Source organism: Tachyglossus aculeatus, chromosome X1, assembly GCF_015852505.1.
Source record: "Tachyglossus aculeatus isolate mTacAcu1 chromosome X1, mTacAcu1.pri, whole genome shotgun sequence".
Classification (NCBI taxonomy): domain Eukaryota; kingdom Metazoa; phylum Chordata; class Mammalia; order Monotremata; family Tachyglossidae; genus Tachyglossus; species Tachyglossus aculeatus.
This window is the reverse complement of record NC_052101.1, coordinates 36,976,170-37,001,231: the sequence shown is the minus strand read 5'-3', so window position 1 is coordinate 37,001,231 and position 25,062 is coordinate 36,976,170. Positions and strand designations below refer to the sequence as shown.

The 25,062-nt window shown below is 48.3% G+C and overlaps 1 protein-coding gene across 1 annotated transcript; it reads left to right on the top strand.

Moving 5' to 3' along the window:
• Positions 1 to 5,665: 5,665 nt before the first annotated feature.
• On the top strand, positions 5,666 to 24,877 carry GM2A (GM2 ganglioside activator). The gene is made up of 4 exons (XM_038772221.1): positions 5,666 to 5,900; positions 9,967 to 10,119; positions 21,421 to 21,603; positions 23,174 to 24,877. The coding sequence occupies exons 1-4, from the start codon at positions 5,793 to 5,795 to the stop codon at positions 23,327 to 23,329; spliced, it is 600 nt and encodes a 199-aa protein (XP_038628149.1). The 5' UTR covers positions 5,666 to 5,792; the 3' UTR covers positions 23,330 to 24,877.
• Positions 24,878 to 25,062: the final 185 nt, after the last annotated feature.

The window sequence follows — 25,062 nt, the reverse complement described above, 5'->3', positions numbered from 1 at the left end:
GAGCCGCATGAACCCCAACGCATAGAACAGTGCTTGGCACATAGTAAATGCTAAGCAGCTTGGCATAGTGGGTAGAGCACGGTCCTGGGAGCCAGAAGGTCATGGGTTCTAATCCCTATTTTAGGGATTAATCCCTAAATCTAACCTAAATCTAATCCCTAATAAATAGTGGTATTTATTTTATTTTGTTGGTATGTTTGGTTTTGTTCCCTGTCTCCCCCTTTTAGACTGTGAGCCCACTGTTGGGTAGGGACTGTATATGTTGCCAACTTGTACTTCCCAAGCGCTTAGTACAGTGCTCTGCACACAGTAAGCGCTCAGTAAATATGATTGATTGATTGATTGATAATCCCATGTCCCACCACTCATCTGCTGTGTGTCCTTGGACAAGTCACTTCACTTCTCTGTGCCTGGACTGAAACTGTGAGCTCCATGTGGGACAGGCACTGTGTCTAACCCGATTTGCTTGTATCCACCCCAGTGTTTAGTACAGTGCCTGGCACATAGTAAGCACTTTACAAATACCATAATTATTATTATAATTACCATAATTTTTTTTACTACTGCATTAACCTTTCATGGAATGAGACAAGGAGGCAAAAGAGAAAACAACGCCAGGTGCTGCAAACATTAACCGTGACTATAAAAGGAACAATTTTTCATGTGCCCAAATGGGGTCAGGGACTGTGTGCCCCAAATTGGCCATTTTAGCCACAGATGCTTAGGTGAATTTCACCATCAGCGATGTCTTCTAATTTCTTCACTGGATTAGCTGACTCCAGCACATATTTCACTCTATTGCTAGATCACTTTTCTGAAACATACTGCACATGTTTTCCCACTCCTTCAAAATCTTCAAGGTCACAACTTTTCTGTGCTTCAGTTTTCTCATCTGTGAAATGGGGATTCAATGCCAGATCTCCGTCTCCCTTAAGCTATAAATCCCACATGGGACAGGGACTGTTTTCAACTTGTATCGAGCCTGGGCTTGGGAGTCAGAGGTTGTGGGTTCTAATACTGGCTCTGCCACATGTCTGCTGTGTGACCTTGGGCAAGTCACTTAACTTCTCTGAGCCTGTTACCTCATCTGTAAAATGGGCATTAAGACTGTGAGCCCCACGTGAGACAACCTGATCACCTTGTGCCCCTCCAGCGCTTAGAACAGTGCTTTGCACATAGTACCTCAACAAATACCATCATCATTATTATTATTGACTATCTTGTATCTTCTCCAGAGTTTAGAACAATGCTTGGCACATAGTGCTTAACAATTACTGCTTATCCGCGTGCTTCCTCTACACCCTAACTCAATCAATCCACTGCTACCTCTACACCCTAACTCAATCAATCAATGGTACCATTTGCGCACTTACTATGTGCAAAGCATTCTATTTTGGAGAGTACAATACAACAGAATTGGTAGACGTGATCCCTGCCCACAAGAAGCGTACATTCTGGAGGGGGAAGCAGACGTTAAAATAAATTGCAGAGAGGGAAAATAGCAGAGTATAAAGACATGTACTTCATTCCTCTCAAGCTAACATTCTCAGTTTGCTTAGGTCTTATCTCTTCCCTTTCCCTTCCCCCTTGATGCCCTCTCCCCCTCTGTTCTCCCCAATTTCAAACTCCTAAATTCCCATGCATCCAGGAAGCCTATCAAGAGTAATCCCTAATCTCTTTACCTTGCCTCCCTCAACTACTACTTTGACCTTTCCTAAAAACTTGTCACCACAAGCCTCTAGTATTTTTATGCTATATTTCTTCCTTTACCTGTAATTCATATTCCTTGAGGGCAGGAATTGTGTCGATCAACTCTTTTGTACTCTTCCAAATCCTCAGTACAATACTCTATACACAGAAAGTACTTAATAAATGCTACTAATTGATTGATTGATTACTCCAAGTTCTGGATTTTGAAATACCACTGTTGGCCTCCAGTGGAATGATATACAGTTTGTAGTTCGCTAAGTTCACCTCTACTTAGGTTTTCCCACCAGCAAAATGGGGGTAGCACTATTGATTTGCTCTTTGGAACTGAGACAGCTAAGAAGCTAAACCCAAAACACCCTCTTCTCTCCCATTGCTTACAATTAAAAAGAAAATCACAGAAATGAAGAAAATTCATTCAATCGTATTTATTGAGCGCTTACTGTGTGCAGAGCATCAAACAAATGCCATCATCATCATTGCATTCATTTTCTCCGATCCATCAGCTCGGTTTTAAGGGTGTGGCGCCCCTGCGCCAGGAATCGGGGAAGGTTGGGGGGGAATGTGGGGATGCCTCCCCCAGCCCCCTGACCCTGCAAAGCACTTTGGGCCTTCCTCCTTCTCCTCCTCCGCTTCATCCTCTTCTTCTACCACCTCTTCCTCCTCAGGCTACCAGTAAGATGTGGGAAAGGGGTCAGCAGTGAGATAGATGAGATGGGAGCACAGAGAGTAAGCTGGCACTAGAGGAGTGAAGTGTGTGGGCTGGGCTGTCATAGGAGTTCAGTAAGGTAAGGTAGGAGGGGATGAGCTGATCCATTCCAGTCCATAGTTCACTCTGCTGCCTGGATCATTTTTCTTCAAAAAAGCTAAGGACAAATTTCTCCACTCCTCAAGAAACTCCCATGGTTGCCCATCCCCTCCACAACAAACAGAAACTCCTCACCACTGGCTTTAAAGCACTCAATAATAATAATGGCATTTATTAAGCGCTTACTATGTGCAATGCACTGTTCTAAGTGCTGGGGAGGTTATAAGGTGATCAGGTTGTCCCTCAGGGGCTCACAGTCTTCATCCCCATTTTACAGTTGAGGTAACTGAGGCCCAGAGAAGTGAAGTGACTTGCCCAAAGTCACCCAGCTGACAAGTGGCGGAGCTGGGATTTGAACCCTTGATCTCTGACTCCAAAGCCCAGGCTCTTTCCACTGAGCCACACTGCTTCCCAATCATCTTGCCCTCTTCTACCTCACGCAGTACTCTCCTTCTAAAACCCAACTTGCACCCTTCGTTCTTTTAATTCTAACCTTCTCACTGTGCCTCAATCTCATCTATCTGGCCGCTGACCCCTTGCCCACATCCTGCTTCTGGCCTGGAATACCTCCCCCCTCAAATCTGACTGATACTTACTCTCCCCCTGCCTTCAAAGACTTATTAAGGGCACATTTCCTCCAAGAGGCCATCCCTGACTATGGCCCCCTTCTTCTCCCACTCCCTTCTACATCACTCTGACCTCTGTCTTTGTTCATTCCCTCTTCCCTCCCAGCCCCGCAGCACTTATGTATGTAACCTGGCTCCGCCACTTGCCTGCTGTGTGACCTTGGGCAAGTCACTAGGCTTCTCAGAAACAGCGTGGCTCTGTGGAAAGAGCCCGGGCTTTGGAGTCAGAGGTCAAGGGTTCAAATCCCAGCTCCGCCAATTGTCAGCTGGATGACTTTGGGCAAGCCACTTCACTTCTCTGGGCCTCAGTTCCCTCATCTGTAAAATGGGGATGAAGACTGTGAGTCCCCCGTGGGACAACCTGATCACCTTGTCACCTCCCCAGTGCTTAGAACCGTGCTTTGCACATAGTAAGTGCTTAATAAATGCCATCATTATTATTCTTATCATTCTCTGTGCCTGTTCCCTCATCTGTAAAATGAGGATTGGGACTGTGAGCCCAACGTGGGACAACCTGATTATCTTGTGTCTACCCCAGAGCTTAGAACAGTGCATGGCACATAGTAAGCACTTAACAAATACCATCATCATCATCATCTTCCTCCTCCCCTCCTCCTGCCCTCCTCCTCCTCCCCTTCCTCCCCTCCTCCTCCTCCTCCCCCCTCTTTTTTCCTCCCCTTCCTCCTCCTTCTCCTCTTCCTCCTCCCCTCCCTCCCCTCCTCCTTTTTCCTCTCCCTCCTCCTCCTCCCCCCTCCTCCTTTTTCTCCCCCTCCTCCTCTCCTCCTCTCCTCCTCCTCTTCCTCTCATCCTCTCCTCCTCCTCCCCTTCCTCCTTCTCCTCCTCTTCCTCCTCCCCTCCCTCCACCTCCTCCTTTCCTCTCCCTCCTCCTCCCCCCTCCTTTTTCCTCCCCCTCCTCCTCCTCTCCTCCTTTCCCTCCTCCACCCTCCTCCCCCCCTCCTCCTTCCCTGCTCCCCCCTCCTCCTCCTCCTCCTCCTCCTCAATCATATTTATTGAGCGCTTACTGTGTGCAGAGCACTGTACTAAGCGCTTGGGAAGTACAAGTTGGCAACAAATAGAGACAGTCCCTACCCAACAGTGGGCTCACAGTCTAAAAGGGGGAGACAGAGAACAAAACCAAACATACTAAAAAAATAAAATAAATAGAATAGATATGTACAAGTAAAATAAATAAATAAATAAATAGAGTAACAAATATGTACAAACATATATACATATATGCAGGTGCAGTGGGGAAGGGAAGGAGGTAAGATGGGGGGATGGAGAGGGGGACGAGGGGGAGAGGAAGGAAGGGGCTCAGTCTGGGAAGGCCTCCTGGAGGAGGTGAGCTCTCAGTAGGGCCTTGAAGGGAGGAAGAGAGCTAGCTTGGTGGATGGGCAGAGGGAGGGCATTCCAGGCCTGGGGGATGATGCGAGAACGAGGTACGGTGAGGAGATTAGCGGCAGAGGAGCGGAGGGTGTGGGGTGGGCTGTAGAAGGAGAGAAGGGAGGTGAGGTAGGAGGGGACGAGGTGATGGACAGCCTTGAAGCCCAGGGTGAGGAGTTTCTGCCTGATGCGCAGATTGATTGGTAGCTACTGGAGATTTTTGAGGAGGGGGGTAACATGCCCAGAGCGTTTCTGGACAAAGACAATCCGGGCAGCAGCATGAAGTATGGACTGAAGTGGGGAGAGACACGAGGATGGGAGATCAGAGAGAAGGCTGATGCAGTAGTTCAGACTGGATAGGATGAGAGCTTGAACGAGAAGGGTAGCGGTGTGGATGGAGAGGAAAGGGCGGATCTTGGCAATGTTGTGGAGCTGAGACTGGCAGGTTTTGGTGACGGCTTGGATGTGAGGGGTGAACGAGAGAGCGGAGTCGAGAATGACACCACGGTTGCGGGCTTGTGAGACGGGAAGGATGGTAGTGCCGTCAACAGAGATGGGAAAGTCAGGGAGAGGGCAGGGTTTGGGAGGGAAGACAAGGAGTTCAGTCTTGGACATGTTGAGTTTTAGGTGGCGGGCAGACATCCAGATGGAGATGTCCTGAAGGCAGGAGGAGATGCGAGCCTGGAGAGAGGGGGACAGAGCAGGGGCAGAGATGTAGATCTGGGTGTCATCAGCATAGAGATGATAGTTGAAGCCGTGGGAGCAAATGAGGTCACCAAGGGAGTGCGTGTAGATCGAGAACAGAAGGGGACCAAGCACTGAAACTTGGGGAACCCCCACAGTAAGGGCTTCCTTCCCCCCTCCTCCTTTTTCCTCCTCTCCTCCTCCTCTTCCTTCTCTTCCTCCTCCCCTCCTCCTCCTCCCCCCTCCTCCTTTTTCCTCCTCTCCTCCTCCTCCTCCTCCCCCCTCCTCCTTTTTCCTCCTCTCCTCCTCCTCTTCCTCCTCCCCCTCCTCCTCCTTCCCCCTCCTCCTTTTTCCTCCTCTCCTCCTCCTCCTTCTCCCCTCCCCCTCCAGCTCCGTCCCGAAGGTGGGGACAGGGCGGAGCTGCGAAAACACCGCCCCCGTCCCCTGTGGAGGCCCTGGAGCCCAGGCCTTATTGCAGCCGCAGGATTTCTTTGCACATCGCTCTGAATACATTTGCATGCTTTTGGGCTTGCCATCTCTTAAAGGAGTCGCCCTCCGAGGCTGCCAACCTCAGCTGCCTCGCCATGCCCCTGGCCGGGTCCCTGCTGCTGCTGCTGCTGCTGGTGCTGTCCGCTCTCCTGGACCCTGCGACCGCCGGCCATGGGACCCCCCGGACCCTGAGACTCACCAAGGTACGTGGAACGGGCCCCCCCCCCCCCACCCCTGATAACACTAATAACTCCGGTATTTGTTAATAATAATAATAATAATGTTGGTATTTGTTAAGCACTCACTATGTGCCAAGCACTGTTCTAAGCCCTGGGGGAGATACAAGGCAATTAGATTGTCCCACATGGAGCTCACAGTCGTAATCCCCATTCTACAGATGAGGTAACTGAGGCACAGAGAAGTGAAGTGACTTGCCCAAAGAGTCACACAGCTGACAAGTGGCGGAGCCGGGATTAGAACCCACAACCTCTGACTCCCAAACCCGGGCTCTTTCCACTAAGCCACAATGCTTCTCTGCACTCACTATGTGCCAAGCGCTGTTCTAAGCTCTGGGGGAGATACAAGGTTGTCCCACGTGGGGCTCACAGGCTTCATCCCCATTTTCATTCATTCATATTTATTGAGCGCTTACTGTGTGCAGAGCACTGGACTAAGCCCTTGGGAAGTACAATTCGACAACAGAGACGGTCCCTACCCAACAATGGGTTCACAGTCTAGAAGGGGGAGACAGACAACAAAACAAAACAGGTAGACAGGCGTCAATAGCATCAGAATAAATAGAATTATAGGTATATACACATCATTAATAAAATAGAGTAATAAATATATACAAATATACACAAGTGTTGCGGGGCGGGGAAAGGGGTAGGGCAGAGGGAGGGGAGGGGGAGCAGAGGAAAAGGGGGGGGCTCAGTCTGGGAAGGCCTCCTTAAGGAGGTGAGGCCTCTTTACAGATGAGGTAACTGAGGCACAAAGAAATGAAGTGACTTGCCCAAGGTCACAAAGCAGACAAGTGGTGGAGTCGGGATTAGAACCCACGTCCTCTGACTCCCAAGTCCGGGCTCTTTCTACTCAGCCACGTTACTGGGAACCCCCAAGCAAGGAGTAGGAATCGGTTCCAATCCTGGCCCCGCCACTTGTCTGCTGTGTGACCTTGGGCAAGCCACTTCACTTCTCTGTGCCTCAGTTTCCTGACCTGTAAAACGGGGATTAAGACTGTGAGCCTCACGTGGGGCAACCTGATTAACCTGCATCTACCCCAGCGCTTAGAACAGTGCTTGGCACATAGTACCATTATGATGATGATGATGATGTCTACTGTGTGGCCTTGGGCTAGTCACTTAACTTCTCAATGCTTCAATTCCCTCATCTGCAAAGTGGGGATTGATACTGTGAACCCCTGATTACCTCATATCTACCTCAGCTCTTAGAACAGTGCTTGGCACATAGTAAGTGGTTAAACAAGTACCGTAATTATTACTATCATTATAATACGAATTATTATTATTATTATTATCCACGTACTTTGCACCAGGCACTGGGGTGGATACAAGCAAATTGGGTTGGATCCAGTTCCTGTCCCAGCTCACAATCTCAAGGCCCATTTTACAGATGAGATTAATTGAAGCACAGAGAAGTGACTTGCCCAAGGCCAAGCACCACATAACTGGTGGAGCCAGGATTAGAACCCATGGGGTGGCCAGGGCACAATGGCCGGGGAGCTGGGCAAAAGATCTTCTTGTCCCAGCTCTGTCACTTATCTGCTGGGTGACCTTGGGCAAGTCACTTAACATCTCTGTGTCTCAGTTACCTCATTTGGTAAATGGGGATTAAGACCGGGAACCCCAGGTGGGACATGGACTGTGTCCAACTTGATTAGCTTGTATCTACCCCAGCGCTTAGAACAGTGCCTGATACAAATCCCATTTTTTTTTAAAAAAGACCTCCCTCACCCTCCTCAGCAAACTGTAATCCCTTGGGTGTCTTCTTTTACAGTAGGGAGGTGTGTCCTCCCTGTAGACTATAAACTCGTTGTGGACAAGGAATGGGTCTACTAACTATTGTATTGTACTCTCCTGAGCGCTTAGTACAGTGCTCTGCACTCAGTAAACTCCCAATAAAGAGCATTGATTGATTGTCAGATTGGTCCCAAACCTCCAAATCCCCTGGCCCAATCCGGAGCCTGATTATACACAAAGGGAAATCTGGCAGGGTAATTCCTAGGAAGAAAGACACTCATGCTTTATGCTGTTATTAGTAATATTATTTGAGTGCTATGTATCAGTCCTGAGGCAGTGTTTTTCGTTTTTTGTTTTGATCACTGGGACGGGCAGCACGATTGTGATTTTAGGAAGCACAGTAATAAAATTAAGTACTACATTTTATTAAAATATTAAATCATTAAATGGGAGGGGGGCTGGTGATGCAGAGGGGCTAAATGACCTGCTCAGGTGAGTGGCAGAGCAGAGACCAGCCGCTGCAGTCCATCAGACAACACTGCTTCTGGAGTAGGAGTGGAAGGAGGAGCACGGGCATATATGAAGATAGGATCTTGGCCCTTCTGTTGGCTCTGACACGGATGCTTGGAATGGGAATAATCCCGGGTGGAAAGAGAATATGGAATGGTTAGGAACAGACTTCAAATGCCTAACGGTCCAGAAAGTCACCATTTTGAGTTTTTTCCTGATTAGAAACTCTCCAGGCAATCAATTGAGCGCTTACTGTGTGCAGAGCACTGTATTAGGCACTTGGGAGAGGACAGTATAACAGAGCTGTAGACATGTTCCCTGCCCACAAAGAGCTGACAGTTCAGAGTTGACACGGGCCTTCAGGAAACCCTAACACTACCCAGCCCAGTTTTGTCAAATAACAGAGTTGTAGACGCGTTTCCTGCCCAAAAAGAGCTGACAGTTCAGAGTTGACACGGTCCTTCAGGAAACCCTAACCAGCACAGTTCTGTCAAAGACCCAGGGTAAGAGAAACTGGGAGAAAGCTGGGGCAGCAGTGGAGTTGGCATTTACGCCCGGGAGATGGAATGGAGTCAGGATGAAAGGAATGGGAAAGCAGGGAATACAAAGCCCTTCAGTCTCTTAGTTTCAATTCATGCCTTCTTGTGATTATGGCTTCCTGTCAGCCTTCTTTTCATCTGTCCTCTCACCAGAAACTGTCCATCAGCTTGTTTAATTCATCAATGGTATTTATTGAGGGCTTACTGGGTGCAGAGCACTGTACTACGTGGTTGGGAGAATACAATGCAAAAGAGTTGCTAGGCATGTTGCTCCCCAACGAGTTTACAGTCTAGATTGTTTAACTCAGTACCCTGTGGTTCTGAGACCCTGAGAAAAGTGAGGGGAGAGAAGGGTGAAGAGAACTGGACGAAGGGAACGTAGTGGCTCCGGAGGAAGCTTTGCTTTTTGCAAAATGTTTATAGAGATTTTAGGGAAGAAGCTTGGCCTAGTGGAAAGAACATTGGCCTGGGAGCCAGAGGAACTTGGTTTTAACTCTGGTTCTGCCACTTGCCTGCTGTGAGATCTTGGGCAAGTCACTTGACTTCACTGGACCTCAGTTTCTTCATCTGAAAAATTGGGATTCAATCCTACTCCCTCTACTTGGACTATGAGCCCCAAGTGGGACAGGGACTGTATCCAACCTGATTATTTTGTATCTACCCCAGTGCTTAGTACACAGTAAGCGTTTAACAAGTACTATTATTGTTATTATTATTAATAGTAGTATTTAATTGTGGTATTTGTTAAGTGCTTTCTATGTGCTAGACACAGTACTAACATCTGGGGTAGATACAAACTAATCAGGTTAGGCACAGTCCCTGTCCCACATGGGGCTCACAGTCTTAATTCCCATTTTACAGATAATGTAACTGAGGCACAGAAAAGTAAAGTGATTTGCCCAAGGTCACACAGCCGACAAGTGGCAGGGATTAGAACCCAGGTCCTTCTGACTCCCAGCCCTCTGCTCTATCCACTAGGCCAAGGTTCTTCTCTATTATTATCGTCTCAGATGTTTCCTGCTCTCACTCTTCCCTTTATGTCCATCTCAGGTGTCCTCCTGGTTCTCGTGTTGAGGGTGGGGGGTGAGGGGGATAGGAGAATGGGAGAGGGGTATTTTCCCTTGATTTCTTACCTCACAGTCCTCGAATGATTTCTCTGTGGTGTCTCTGACCCTTCTTTTGCCCTTCCCCTGGAAGACTGGGTCCCAGCAAAGTTTTTTTTAACCCTTTTCACCGCACAGGTTAGTGGCTTTTCATGGGAGAACTGCGACGATGGAAAGGACCCAGCGGTGATTCGCAGCCTGGCGGTGTCTCCTAACCCGATCAACATCCCTGGGGATGTGACCGTCAGCGCCTCGGGCTCCACCAGTGTCTCACTCACTGCTCCTCAGAAGGTACATGTGGTGGGAAAAGCAGAAGTTTCTGGGGCCAGCAGGCAGAGGCAAGGAAATCCTGCCACTGTCTGCTGTGGGGAGAGGGTCTCTTGAACCCCTCCATTCAATCAGTGGTATTTACTGTGTCTGCTATATTGTTACATTGTACTCTCCCAAGTACTTAGTACAGTGCTCTGCACACAGTAAGCACTCAATAAATATGATTGACTCTCCACCCCACCATCTGCAGGCTGTTTCAAGTGGGATCAGAGTAGAGCTTTATAAAAACACTGTTAATTAAAAACACATGCACACTCACCCCTCCCCGTCTGGTCTTGTGCTCTTTACTTCGCTGGAAAGTTTATAAGTAGAATAAATTAACCCTGACTAACATCCACTTCCTAATCACATAGAATTTGGTCTGTGGACTGAAAGGATTTCTTTTTCAGAGTGATGTCCAATGGCTAGAATAGAGATTTTTCTTCAGCTTTCTCTTCCTTCTGTCACCCCACTTTTTCTTTCTTTCGTTATTCCTTCCCTCCTCCCAATTTCTGAAGTGATGAATGTGAGGTTGGGCAAGTCACTTAACTTCTCTGTGCCTTGGTTACCTCATCTGTAAAATGGGGATTAAGACTGTGAGCCCCACGTGGGACAACCTGATCAACTTGTATCCTCCCCAGCGCTTAGAACAGTGCTTTGCACATAGTAAGTAATAATAATAATAATAATAATGGCATTTATTAAGCGCTTACTTAATAAATGCTTAACAAATGCCATTATTATTATTATGAAGCAGCATGGCCTAGCAGAAAGAGCCCGGGCCCAGGAGTCAGAGGACCTGGGTTCTAAACCCAGGTCTACCACTTGTCTGCTGTGTGACCTTTGGCCGGTCCCTTAACTTCTCTGTACTTCAGATCCCTTATCTGTAAAATGGGGATTAAATCCTAGCCCCTCATTCTTTGTAAGCCTCGTGTGGGACAGGGACTGTGTCTAATCTGATTGTCTTATATGTACTCCAGTGCTTATTACGGCCCTTGGCACATTGTAAGCACTCAACAAATACTTTAATAACAGACTGAATTCTAGGAAAAAAAGGCTCCACAGCAGGATAAGGCCCCAAATTAAACTGACCTCAGGGCTAGCTCACTCATCCTCCACCATCCCCATGAGGAAGGTAGGGACAGGTACTGCCGTACTTATTTTACAGAGGAGGCAATCCAGGTGGAGTCACCTGTTGAAGTAAATCAGGGCTGACAGTTAGGTTGGCTAACATCGGAGAGGACAATGTTTCTTTGTCTTGCCCTTGGTGTCTAGCTAGGCTTTAACACAGAGTGAACATTCAGCCGCTACTGACTTACTGAGAATGGGCCCTCAGCCCCTCCCCCCAATCAATCAATCAATCAATTTATTGAGTGCTTACTGTGCGTGGAGCACTTGGGAGTACAAAACAACAGAGCTGGGAGACACGTTCCCTCCCGACAAGGAGCTCAATGTGCAACAGGGACTGTGTCCAACCCGATTTGCTTGTATCCACCCCAGCATGTAGTACAGTGCCTGGCACATAGTAAGCACTTAAAAATACCATAATTATTGTTATTATTATTCTTAAAGTAGGAGTTTACAGTCAGCTAGTGTTAGCTGCTGCCTTGGAAGCCCAATCCAGAAGCTCATTATGAGCAGGGAATGTGTCTGCTAATTCTGTCGTATTGTACTCTCCCAAACAGTGCTTAGTACAGTGCTCTGAACATAGTAAATGCTCAATAAATACCATTGATTGATTGAAGTTTCAGCTGCGGTTGTGCCCACAGCAGGCTGGAAGGTCCCTGGAAGTCTCGGATCTCCTTTCAACTGCCAAGGCAGTGTTCTAGCCCCTCATCGGGGGTCCCGACGGAGGCAACATGCCCACTTCCTACTGGATGACCGTAGCCCCGAAGCCCACATTTCTATCCCAGAGGGAGTCAGAGTAGTTTGTTGGGCTTTTCAGGCCAGGTGCACCCAACACACAGCTCAGTATCTCTGTGCTCTCCCAGCCTCTCCGTGTCTTGACTGGGAGGGCTGGAGATTGCAGCCGGCAAGCTGGGATCCAGAGCTGTTTGGTTGTTGAAGTTTCCTCCCTTGCTCAGACTCGTTTGGAGATTGCAGTTGTGTGAATCAACATAATTAGCACCTCACTCCTATTTCTTGTCTGAACTGCCAAGGAGAGATTGCATTGCTCTGGTCCCAAGGTTTCTAGTTCTCCAATTATTCATGGAATCAGTTCCACTTTCTCAGGGTTGCTGTGAGTTCAGAAATGTGCTTTGAACTCCAGGGCTTGAGCCCTCATATTCAACTGTCTCTGGGTCTCATTCAGGCCATAAGCACCACCTTGTGTGATGTCCCGTCAATAACTGACTGACTCACTCACTCAGTTCTCAAACCCGTTCTAATTGCCCCCCAGAAGAATTTATCCACAAACTCTTCTCTCACCCATAATTTCCACCTCCATTTCAGTAATGACCCTTTTGCTTTTTGGAACAGGGCGTTTGGCTCTCTGAGCCCCAGCAGTGGGGAGATCAATCAATCAATCAATCATATTTATTGAGCGCTTACTGTGTGCAGAGCACTGTACTAAGCGCTTGGGAAGTACAAGCTGGCAACATATAAAAACAGTCCCTACCCATCAGTGGGCTCACAGTCTAGAAGGGGGAGACAGAGAACAAAACCAAACATACTAACAAAATAAAATAAATAGAATAGATAGGTACAAGTAAAATAAATAAATAGAGTAAATAGAGTTCCTGGTGCTGAGAGGGGAAGAGCATGGGGTTTGGGAATTAGAGAACCTGGGCTGTAATCCTGGCTCTGCTACCTGTCTGCTGCATGACCTTGGGCAAAACACTTAGCTTCTCTTGGCCTCAGTTTCCTCATCTGCAAAATGGGGATTCAACGCTTGGTCTCCCTTCCATGTGGGGAAGAACTATGTCCAAAATGATTATCTTGTATCTACCCTACTGCCAAGTACAGTGTTTGGCACATAGTAAGCACAGAAGAAATACCCTCTTTTTTATGGTATTAAGTGCTTACTATATGCCGGGCACTGTCCTAAGCACTGGGGCAGATACAAATTACTCACATTGGACGTAGTTATGTCCCAACATGGGGCTCACAGTCTTAATCTCCATTTTACAGATGATGATTATTATTATTTAAAAGGGGTGCAGACTCTGGAGTTGGGAGGACACCTGAGCTCTCTTTCTGGCCCTTTCCAGAAGGAGGAGCCAACTGTTGCCCAGGGAGCCCAGCTGGGATTGGGATTGAAGACAGCAGAGAAACACAGTAAGGAGGTTACATAGTGTCAAGTGTTTCCACCACATGAAGAATCCTCAGCTGCTTCTTCCTGGGCTGGCATCTTCTAGGCTGTAAGCTCATTGAGGGCAGGGAATGTGTCTGTTCTGTTGTTATGTAGTTCTCTCCCAAGTGCTTACTACAGTGCTCTAAACACAGTAAGCACTCAAAAAATAGAATTGACTGATATTGAGGGGCTTTGCAAACCTTCTGAGCACCTTGGAAAGCCAATCTTGTTCTTGTTCTGTTCTCCCTTCCTGCCACCACTATGCAGCCCTGGCACCTCTGGGCTTGGCAGGGCATAGTCCTGGCGGTGTTGCTGCCCTTGGTGCCGCGGTCAGTAATATGGCTGCATGCTCAAAGTCATTATCAGTTGACAATGTAACGTTTTACGGCATCCCTTTCATTTCAAATTAAATAATAATAATGATGATGGTATTTGTTAAGCACTTGTTATATGTTTATTGGTGGGGTACTCACAGGAGGATATTCAGATCAGACACAGTTCCTGCCCTGCACTGGGCTCACAGTCTAAGCACCATGGCACAGTGGATGGAGCATTGCCCTGGCAGTCAGAAGGGCATGGGTTCTAATCCCTGCTCCGCCACTTGTCTGCCCTGTTACCTTGGGTAAGTCACTTCACTTCTCTGGGCTCCAGTTACCTCATCTGTAAAATGGCAACTGAGCCCCATGTGGGACAGGGACTGCATCCAACCCGATTTGCTTCTATCCTCCCCAGCGCTTAGAAAAGTGCCTAGCTCATAGTAAGTGCTTAACAAATACCATTATTATTATTATAAGAGGGAGCATTTTAATCTCCATTTTACAGATGAGGAAACTGAGGCCCAGAGAAGCTAAGCAGCTTGCCCAAGATCACACAGCAGGCTAATGGCGGAGCAGAAACTAGAACCCTGGTCTCCTGACTCCCGTTAACTCTTCTCTTCCTCTTCAAAAGGGGCAGCTGCTGACATTGGGAAGGAGGGGGTTCTGTCAGGAGCACCGAGTTTCAGTTCCGAGAGTCCTGATGAGCAAAGAGGCCAGTAAGTAGGAGGACCTAGGAGGGTCAGCACATTAGCCAGAGGAACCCAACCAAAGCAGGGGGATTTGCGTCTGAACCGAAAGCAGAAGGCCTTGGCCTGGAGACTTTCACTTCCCTAAGAGCTTCTCACGGGTCGGGGCTAGGGGTGGGGCAGGGCCTGGGCCATCTGGGAACTAGAATGTGTTTATGACCCGCCACCACAGTGAAACAGGGAGTTCTAACAAAGCCTACCTTTGTTGCTGTCATTTTGGCTCCTGCCTCTCTGGTCGGGTTTGGTGCAGCGGGGATGACACTCTGCATTGGCATGGTTTCAGGCCAGAGTTTACAGGGACCCGAGAGCAGAGTCTAAATGAGAGCCATGCCCAGGGTCACATGACAACAAGGGCAGCTTTCATTGTTTGTTCGCCTTGAAATGCTTATCCAGGGCTAAGGGGCACTGATCACAAAGCTTTTCAAAAAGACACATTCCCATGGGCTAATTTTGTGATAAGGTAACAGAACGGGGCTAGGGAAAGATGGAGAAGAGTTTAGGTGACTTGATCCTGGTCAGAGATATGGGGAAAAATAAGCTCCTGGAGCAGTACCACCTCCCAACCCCAGAACTGTAAGCTCATTGTAGGCAGAGAATGTGTCTGTTTATTTTACTCTCCCAAATGATTACCTCCTCCAGGAGGCCTTCCAAGACTGAGCCCCTTCCTTCCTCTCCCCCTCGTCCCCCTCTCCATCCCCCCCCATCTTACCTCCTTCCCTTCCCCACAGCACCTGTATATATGTATATATGGTTGTACATACTTATTACTCTATTTATTTTACTTGTACATATCTATTCTATTTTATTTTGTTAGTATGTTTGGTTTTGTCTCCCCCTTTTAGACTGTGAGCCCACTGTTGGGTAGGGACTGTCTCTATATGTTGCCAATTTGTACTTCCCAAGCGCTTAGTACAGTGCTCTGCACACAGTAAGCGCTCAATAAATACGATTGATGATGATGATGATGATTAGTAGAGTGCTCTGCACACAGTAAGAACTCAATAAATATGATTGAATGAATGAATGAATGGAAGTTTTACTAAGGGAATGACACAAGTATTGAATCCACGTCATTAGGAGTTTAATCCCCCTCCTCAGATTGACTTAACCAGGATTTCACAAATTCTAATGCATAACTCACCCAGGTTGTATGTCCAGCAAGGGACTTCAGGGATGCATAGTCAATTATTGGCTTTAACATAGCTCAACCAGACTGTGTCTTCTCTGCTCTGTTCCATGCCCCCCCCAGATATTCCTGGGTTGCTCAGGTGTAGAGAACTTCTAGACTGTGAGCCTGCTGTTGGGTAGGGACCATCTCTATATGTTGCCAACTTGTACTTCCCAAGCGCTTAGTACAGTGCTCTGCACACAGTAAGAGCTCAAAAAATACAACTGAATGAGTGAATTGAAGTAGTAAGCCAGACAGTGTGAAGCAGCGTGGCGTAATGGATAGAATATGGGCCTGGGAGTAAGGACGACCTGGGTTCTAAGCCCAGCTCCACCACTTGTCTTCTGTGTGACCTTGGGCAAGTCACTTAACTTCTCTATGCCTCAGTTACCTCATCTGTAAAACGGGGATGAAGACGGTGAGCCCCAAGCGGGACATGGACTGTGTCCAACCTGATTAGCTTGTTATCTACACTAGTCCTATGACAGTATCTGGCACATAGTAAGCACTTAACAAATTCCATTAAAAAAAGATAAATTGGAGTGACGGTGAGCTTTTTGCCCAAAGTATCTGGATCTGTCTTTCTTCCACCTTGCTTTGATGATGGCAACTTTGGCCTCCAGGTGTTTGATAAGCACTTATTAATTAGCACCTGGCCCCTTCAGATGATGGGGGAGGTGGTGAGAGAGAGTCAGCCTAGCCTAGGGAGGTGGGAGGAATGAGAAGAGATCTCAGCTGCTCAGCTCAGTCAGGGAGCAGCGCCCATCCGCCCACTGTCCATCTCCAAATTCATCTCTCCCTCCTCCCCTCCAGTTCTTCTGCACCTGCAGGAGTTCCTCACCACCACCAACCTCCTTGCTGAATTTTTGTAGTAGACAATGAAATCAGCCTTTCCGATCCCCCCCAAATCTACTGTTTGTAGCCCCCGCAGTGACGTTCCCCTTACATCAGTTAACCATCTACTAGAGAAGCAGTGTGGCCTAATGGACAAAATACAGGGCTGGGAGTCAGGAGACCCAGTTTCAATCCCGGTTCTGCCATTTACCTGCTATGTGACCTGAAGCAAATTTGTGCCTTAGTTTCCTCACCTGTAAAATGGGGATTCAATCCCCTAATTGAGATTCAAATGCCAGTTCACAGCCTAATTCACACTTAGACTGTGATCCCAACGTTGGACAAGTACCGTGTTTGATCTGATTGTCTGTATTTATCCCAGCACTTTGTACAATGCTTGGCACCATAAGCTCTAGACTGTAAGCTTAGTACCGTGCTCTGCACACAGTAAGCGCTCAATAAATACGATTGAATGAATGTAAGCTCGTTGTGGGCCGGGAATGTGTCTAGCAACTCTGTTGTACTCTTCCAAGCATGTAGTACAGTGCTTTGCACAATGTAAGCAGTCAGTAAATACCATTGATTGATTGATTGATTGGAACAGAGTACACATAGACTGTGAGCCCATTGTTGGGTAGGGACTGTCTCTATATGTTGCCAACTTGTACTTCCCAAGCGCTTAGTACAGTGCTCTGCATGCAGTAAGCGCTCAATAAATACGATTGAATGAATTAAACAAATTTAAGTTATCATTGTCATAATAACCTCCCCCAGGGGGGTGTTTATTTTTGCTAAACTCCCTCATCAGGGAAACCCTTGCCAATCTTGTTTTGAGCACGACCCACTTTTTTAATGGTATTTGTTAAGTGCTTACTATGGGCCAGGCAGTGTACTAAGCATTGGGGTAAATACAAATTTATCAGATTAGACACAGTCCCTGCCCCTCATAGAGTTCACAGTCCTAATCCCCATTTTACAGGTGGGGTAGCTGAGGCCCAGAGAAGTAAGGTGACTTGCCCAAGCAGACAAGTGGCGGGGCTGGGATTAGAACCCAGGTCTTTCAGACTTCCAGGCCTGTGCTCTATCCACTAAGCCACACTGTTCCTCATTGTGAAACAGAGGCTTGTGGCCTCCCAACAGGCCTGAGGGGTCACACGAACATTCCCTGATTTGCTAACCATGTTCTGGTTTATTGTTAGGGCAGAGTTGAGGGAGTTAGGGCAGAGCTGAGGGAGTTGGAGAGGGTGATGAGTTCAGGACCCTGCAAGTTGGTCAGCCTGGGAGCTGGATGTCTTTTAATATATAATATAATATAATGGCATTTATTAAGCGCTTACTATGTGCAAAGCACTGTTCTAAGCGCTGGGGAGGATACAAGGTGATCAGGTTGTCCCACGGGGGGCTCACAGTCTTCATCCCCATTTTACAGATGAGGGAACTGAGGCTCAGAGAAGTTAAGTAACTTGCCCAAAGTCACACAGCTGACAAGTGGCAGAGCCGGGATTTGAACTGGGATTTTATAGTAGTAATAATGATTATGGCACTTGTTAAGTGCTTACTATGTGCCAAGCACTGTTCTAAGTTACACTGTACAGCTGTACAAGTTAATCAGGTTGGACACAGACCCTGTCCCAAATTGAGCTCACACTCATCGTCCCCCATTTTTCACAGAGGAGGTAACTGAGGCCCAGAGAAGTGAAGTGACTTGCTCAAGGTCACACAGCAGACAAGCAGTGAAGCTGGGATTAGAACCCATGATCTTCTGATTCCCAGGCCCATGCTGTATCCACTATACCTTGCTGCTTTCCTCCTGAAGCATCTTGTCTGGGGATTAATTTCTCTCTGTGGAACTGTTTTCCCCGGGAAGCGGGGAGGGGGATCCCTGTGAAGAACACAGGGATAAACCATCGTCCACTCTCTGGGCACACGTCCTGCAGCTCCCCCAGCTTCCAAGGCCCCCAGGGCCTGCATCCAGCTCAGTCCTGGAAGCCACAGCTAATAGTCCGAGTGATGTGGTAACAGGCGACAGGCGGGTCCCGTGGAGCCCAGCTTCCTGCTGACAGAGGAATGGGAACAGAGATGGGGTTTTCCTATACATTATTTCGAAAGAGATAGCATCGGGCTAGAACTTGTTTATCTACCCTATCGCTCCAGTTTTTTTTTTTAACATTCAAAAAGTCAGCATTAATAGGGAATCCTATCTGCCTCGAGGACTGACTAATCCAATCAAGGCTAAAACTGGAGCAAACAACCTTATCTGGTGGACTCAGGACTTGTTTAGGAGTTGAGTGGAATTCTTAATCTTGTCTCAGAATGGGCTCACCCTAGAACTCTGGGTAAAGGAGGCCGTCTCTCATCTTCCTGTCCCACCTTAAATGCCCCTCTCATTTAAGGACTTCACCTATTAGATTGTAAACTCCTTGAAGACTGGGATCATATCCTTTACATCTATCCTACCTTCCCAAGGGTTTAGCCCAGGGCTCTACACACTCAGTCTTCTGAGCTATTACTTTCCTTGACTAGAATCTCTCATCTCCCTACCCTATTTCCCTCCAGTTGCATCACATACACACTTGAATCCTCACCCCCTAATCCTAATCCTGACAGCATTTATGTCCATTTATTTAAACTCTGTCGCTTCCCCCTACTTCTAATTTATTTTAGTGACTGTCTCCTCTGCTAGATTATAAACTCTTCAAGGGCAGGGATCATGTCTGTTAACTACCAATTGTTTAGTACTGTAATAATAATAATAATAATAATTATGGTATTTGTTAAGCGCTTACTAGGTGCAAAGCACTGTTCTAAGCGCTGGGGAGGTTACAAGGTGATCAGGTTGTCCCACAGAGGGCTCACAGTTTTAAGCCCCATTTTACAGATGAGGTAACTGAGGCCCAGAGAAGTGAAGTGACTTGCCCAAAGTCACACAGCTGACAGTTGGCGGGGCCAGGATTTGAATCCATGACCTCTGACTCCAAAGCCCGTGCTCTTTCCACTGAACCACGCTGCTTCCCACACTGCTTCCCAGTACTTTGAACACAGTAGGTGCTCAATAAATACTATTAATTGCTTCTTGAGGGCAGGAATCACATCTACCGACTCTATTGTTCTGTACTCTTTGAAGCATCCAAGCAAGTGATACTGCAGAGTGCAAATAGTAAGTGCTCAATAAATACCATTAATTGATTGAAGGAGTGATGGCTTCATCCTGCATAGAGGAAAGATGAATGTTTCATTTCAAGGGGTGAAACTGGTTCTTCCTCGCCATTTGAAGTTCTTCACCTATTCAGTAAGGCAAAATGTATGCTTAATGAGCAGGGCAAAATAGAGGAAAATGTATCTTTCTTTCCCAGTGCCAGGAGGGCCTGGGTGGAGAAGTCCAGAGCTATGAAACAGAACAGTTTTCTAGACTGTCAGCCCACTGTTGGGTAGGGACTGTCTCTATATGTTGCCAACTTGGACTTCCCAAGCGCTTAGTACAGTGCTCTGCACACAGTAAGCGCTCAATAAATACGATTGATTGATTGACTGATTGATAACTTGATGTACTTAAAGCTGGAGAGGGAAAACAGTAGTTTCCAAGACTGTTAAGAGAAGGTGGGGTTCTCTTTGCTCTTACCCTGACTCCTTGTGTGCCCTAGGAAAAGTCACTCAATTTCTCGGTGCCTCACTTAATCCCCTCAAACATAAGAATGACCCTAACCTGCCGAAGGGAACAAAAGTGGTGGTGGTAGTGATTGGAAATAATAATGAAAGCGGCTTTTCTTTCCGCACTCACCGCCCCCACCCCATAACCCCAGCTTGCTTAATTCCCCTTTCAAGCCTGTTGAGAAACATCTAAGCAGCACAAAGGAAATGGCCTCTTATCGATAATGTTTCTCAGACGGGTGGATTTAACGTCACATCAGTGTTCTTCTTCTTCCTGCTAGTTCCCGTTGGGCTCACCCTGCTGCCAGGTCTTGGAGGACTTGGGAGGGATGGGCCTAAATTTGGGGGGTATCTAGGTGAAACTGCTTCCTGAGGGCAGTTCTCCTAAGAAACATCATTGTGTGACTGAAGCCTCTTTCTCTGAGCTGGTTTCTTCCCTTCTCCCCATATAATAATGATGATATTTATTAAGGGCTTACGATGTTCCGAGCACTCTGCTAAGAGCTGGGGAAGCTACAAGTTCATCAGATCAGACACTGTTTCTGTCCCACACAGGGACTCCGGTGAGTGTTGTCATTCCCATTTGACAGATGGAGAAGCTGAGGCCTGGAACAGGAAGTTACCTGTCTAGGTCATTCAGTGAGTCAAAACAGAGCTGAGAACAGGTACTCTGGAGGGCTGCTTTCTCCCAAGAAGACGGCCCCAGCCCACCATCTCTGATCTCTCCGTATGGTATAATAATAATGATCTCCCTAATAAATAATAACAGTAATATTTGTTAAACACTTACTGTAAGCTCTTTGTAGGCAGGGAATGTTTCTGTTATAGTGTTATATGGTACTCTCCCAAGCACTTAGTACAGTAAGTGCTCAATAAATACGCTTGATTGATTGCCAAGCATTGTACTGAGCTCTTAGGTAGATAAAGGACTATCGGGTCCCACGTGGGGAGAACCGATATTGAATTCCCATTTTGCAGATGAGGAAACTGAGGCACAGATAAGTTCAGTGACTTTCCCAAGGTAATATAGCAGACAAGTGGTGGACCTGCAATTAGAAGCCAGGTTCTCTGACTCCTAGGCCAGTGGTCTATCTACTAAGTCACACTGCTTCCCCGTCACTGCCCCTTTCCCACACACCTTGTTCACATTGGGCAGTACACCTGGAAGGGGCGATTTTGACCTTATTGCACAGAATGGGAGGGAAACCCGGGAGTCCCACCCACCAGCCCAGTTTCTCCCCTTACCTTCCTCACGGGGTGAGCCCCTCTCGTTCTCAGGTGGAGTTAACTGTGGAGAAGGAAGTGGCGGGCTTCTGGATCAAGATCCCTTGTGTGGAGCAGATCGGGAGCTGCACTTATGACAACATTTGCGACGTCCTCGACTCTCTCATCCCTCCGGGGCAGCCTTGCCCTGAGCCTCTGCGCACCTATGGCCTCCCCTGCCACTGCCCCTTCAAAGAGGTAAGTGATTAGCGAGGAGAGCTCTCCTCTTTGTGTCTGCTGCGGGGCGGCCCTGAGGGAGAAGAGAGGTCCGCCCGAGGGACCATCCCCAGGTTCTTTGCCTCTGGCCTCTCACCTTTCTTCCGTCTCAGAGCCTCTGGGTTACAGACCCAACGTGGCCGGGCCCCACCCTCACTGGTCCTCCTTTGAGGGGAAAACACGGTGCCCAGGAGGAAGGTGGGCTCAGAGTTCTTCAGTATTTGGGGCTGCTGCCATTGCGGCCGAGTGGGTCAAACCAACTGGCCCCAGGAGGCTCCTCAGGCTGAGGGGCGGGGATTCCCCCTGCAGCCTTGTGGCTGCAGGGTGGCTCCCAGAGAGTTTAAGAGAGTAGGGGAGGAAGGCATCCTTGACTCTGGTGACCAAATTCAAAAACAGAGAACGATTTCAGTTCCTGTCTGTGGGAAGTTTCTGGTTGCAGTGTGTGATGGCGGGCGCCTAAGGGCCTTGGCCTTTCATTCAGTTGTGTTTATTGAGCGCTTACTGTGTGCAGAGCACTGTACTAAGTGCTTGGGAAGTACAAATCGGAAACATATAGAGACGGTCCCTACCCACAAACGGGCTTACAGTCTAGAAGGCCTTCAAAATGATCCCAGGTTTCTGCCACCCTCGCTGCCTGTCCTCACTCTCCCACACCCTCTCCCCGGGGCAGGGATTCTGAGAAATGGTAGCGGACTAGCAGGTGGGTGAAAGAGAGGGAGTCCAACCCGGGGGGACAGTAAGGATATTTGCTAACCACAAGTAGCGGCGAGAGGCCGGGACCAGCCTGCTGCCAGGGGAAGAGCTTGGGTCGCTCCATAGTCTCCGGGGAGGTGGTGAGTGGCCAGCCTTTGAAGAAGACACACGTGATGCTCCATGGAGGGATCTCAGGGCCTGCAGGCCAGGTCCTTAGGAGCAGTGTATGGGACAGGCAGGCCTGTGGCTGCAGGTCACCAAGAGACAGTAGGGCTGGGGACAGAGCTGGAACTGGGACTGCACACCCTCCTCAGGCTACATTCACTCATTAATTCATTCATTTGTATTTATTGAGCACTTACTGTGTGCAGAGCACTGTACTAAGCGCTTGGGAAGTACAAGTCAGAAACATAGAGACGGTCCCTACCCAACAGCGGGCTCACAGTCTAGAAGGGGGAGACAGACAACAAAATACAACATGTAGACAGGTGTCAAAACCGTCAGAATAAATAGAATTATTTATGGCTACACCCATATGGGCTAGAGCACCACTCTCCGGCCAACCAAAAGGGCCACCAACATGGCAGCAAAATCAATCTCGTAGTGGAATGATCATTCCGGGACTTGTTCCTTTAGTGGAGCCGGCTTCCTGACAGGTCCAGTGTATTCCCCCACTTGTTTACACCCCAACTTGCCAACAGAGAAAAAGTAATCCACTCCCAGCCCCGACCTGTGTCCCTAGGAAGACCCTAGAGGAGACCGTGGACATAGAAGTTGGGCCCCTGTTGGGGAGTGGACAGTCCGGTCTTCCACTGCCCGCCTTGCCTCCTGATCTGCCTGTTGGTGTTTGTCTCCCCAGGGCACCTACTCGCTGCCAGAGAGCCACTTCTCCCTGCCGGATATAGACCTGCCCTCCTGGCTCAGCACTGGCAACTACCGCATTGACGGCGTCCTGAGCAATGGGGACAAGAGGCTCGCCTGTGTCAAGATCTCCGCCTCCCTCCACGGAAAGTGAGGCAGGCCTGGGCACGAGGCTGGTCACCAGCCTTCTTCTTCCTGGAGCCCCCAGGAGGGCCTGTCCCTGAGGTCGAATTGTCCTTCCCCTTCCCTTCTCCTTGCCTTTCTCCTCCTGTTCCGAACTGGCTATAAAGCAACAAAGTCTCGCAGGCCCTGCTCCCTGAACCTTTCCATCCCTTCCACCGGATCTCTGACTCAGCTACCTCTTCTCACCTTCCGATTTCTAACCAGGCCTGAGGGCTCCCCGCTCCTTACTCTTTTTCCTTTTCCTCTCCCTCCTTCCCTCCCCACCAGCCCCTATTTGGTTACTGCAAATAGCTAAGTAGGGGCTGGACCTGGGGACTTCTCCCAGAGGGACCATTGGGAGACCCTCACCATCCCTGAATCCTCTTCCGAGGGCTGACCTGTCACTCGGGCCTCAGGATATTTAATTCCAATTTTCACACATGGCATTTTAAAAAAAAAATCACTGCATTAACATTTAGCTTTTTAGTCTCTTCAGCCTTCCACCTGTCCGCGATCCATCATGGCAGTGACACGCTCCTCTGCCATCCTGCCCAGCCTTTTCCTGCATCTGCACTGCAATGTGGCTGGTGGCTCTGGATGGTTGGCTACTTTCCCAGAGGCCCTCTGTCCTGGGTCATTGGCCCAGTATATTATGTGCAGTGGAGATGTGCGGACAGAAGCCGCCAGAGTGAAACCTCAGTGGTATCCACAGGGCATTTACTGCTGATTTCTGCACCGTTTCAGGTTTCCTCGAAGAACCCTTGCTTGCCCTCTTCACTCCAAAAGTTTCTGTGCCCTGTTGTTTCCACCAGTGGGCAGGAGAAGGGCAGCACTAAAGGCTCAGACCTTTTTGGTTTTCCTTTCAGTAATAGAACAAGGAGTTTTAGTTTCAGGCATTCCTTTTCCCAAGGGACCGAATGGTTTGCGTTGCACTAGTGAGAACGACTCTTTCTGCTGTAGGGAAGCCCACGTGGCTTTTCCACAGGCCACCGTCATGACTGTCTGAACCGAAGCTCCAGGCCGTTTTCCCACCAGAACTCCAATCCGAACAACTGAACCCATCCTCGGCTTGACACAGACCACCTTTCCTAGGCAATTTGGCCCTCATGGAGTCCCACCACTGAGGGAACGTCACAGAATTTGTCAGTGCTCCAAAGTAGCCCAGAAACTTAGCTCTCTCCTACCAGCCTGTTCACCAAACCTCATATCTGGGGACCCCAAGGGAGCTAGGGATGCGTACGGAGCATGCGTTCCTGTCTTAGAACTGCAGTCTGCATTTCTTTTAACTCTGTAACACTCTGTTGAATTGTCTCACAGATCCGTAGTTTTTATGGTTGTCATTTTTTCGCTTGGGGGAAATTCTAGTCATCCTACCGACAGGATCCTTCCTGCTCCGTGTTCTGGCTGGTTTTCCTTCCAGCCTGTTGTACCAGGCAGTGGCAAAACAGGGTTCTTAAAGCTGAATTCTCAATAAATCTTTTTTTTTTTTTTCACTGAGGTGTGCCAGGATGTGTTTCTGCAATTAAATCTGATTTACTGATTAGTTGGGTTCTTTGCTTTCCTGTGGGATGTACTGGACGTGTGGTCACATGGCTTCACCCCCTTGCCACCAATCAATCAAGGATATTTACTGAGCGCATGCGCTGTGCAAAGCACTGTACTAAGCCCTCCGGAGAGTGTAATATTCAGAAAGGATCCCTGCCCTCCCCTGCTGGGGACACAGAA

What these genes read in the sequence shown, in the direction of transcription:
- GM2A (XM_038772221.1), top strand. Translation starts at nt 5,793, where the DNA reads ATGCCCCTGGCCGGGTCCCTGCTGCTGCTGCTGCTGCTGGTGCTGTCC. An exon ending in CACTCACTGCTCCTCAGAAG is followed by an intron (nt 10,120 to 21,420) that starts GTACATGTGGTG and finishes TCTCGTTCTCAG; the next exon opens with GTGGAGTTAACTGTGGAGAA. An exon ending in GCCACTGCCCCTTCAAAGAG is followed by an intron (nt 21,604 to 23,173) that starts GTAAGTGATTAG and finishes TTGTCTCCCCAG; the next exon opens with GGCACCTACTCGCTGCCAGA.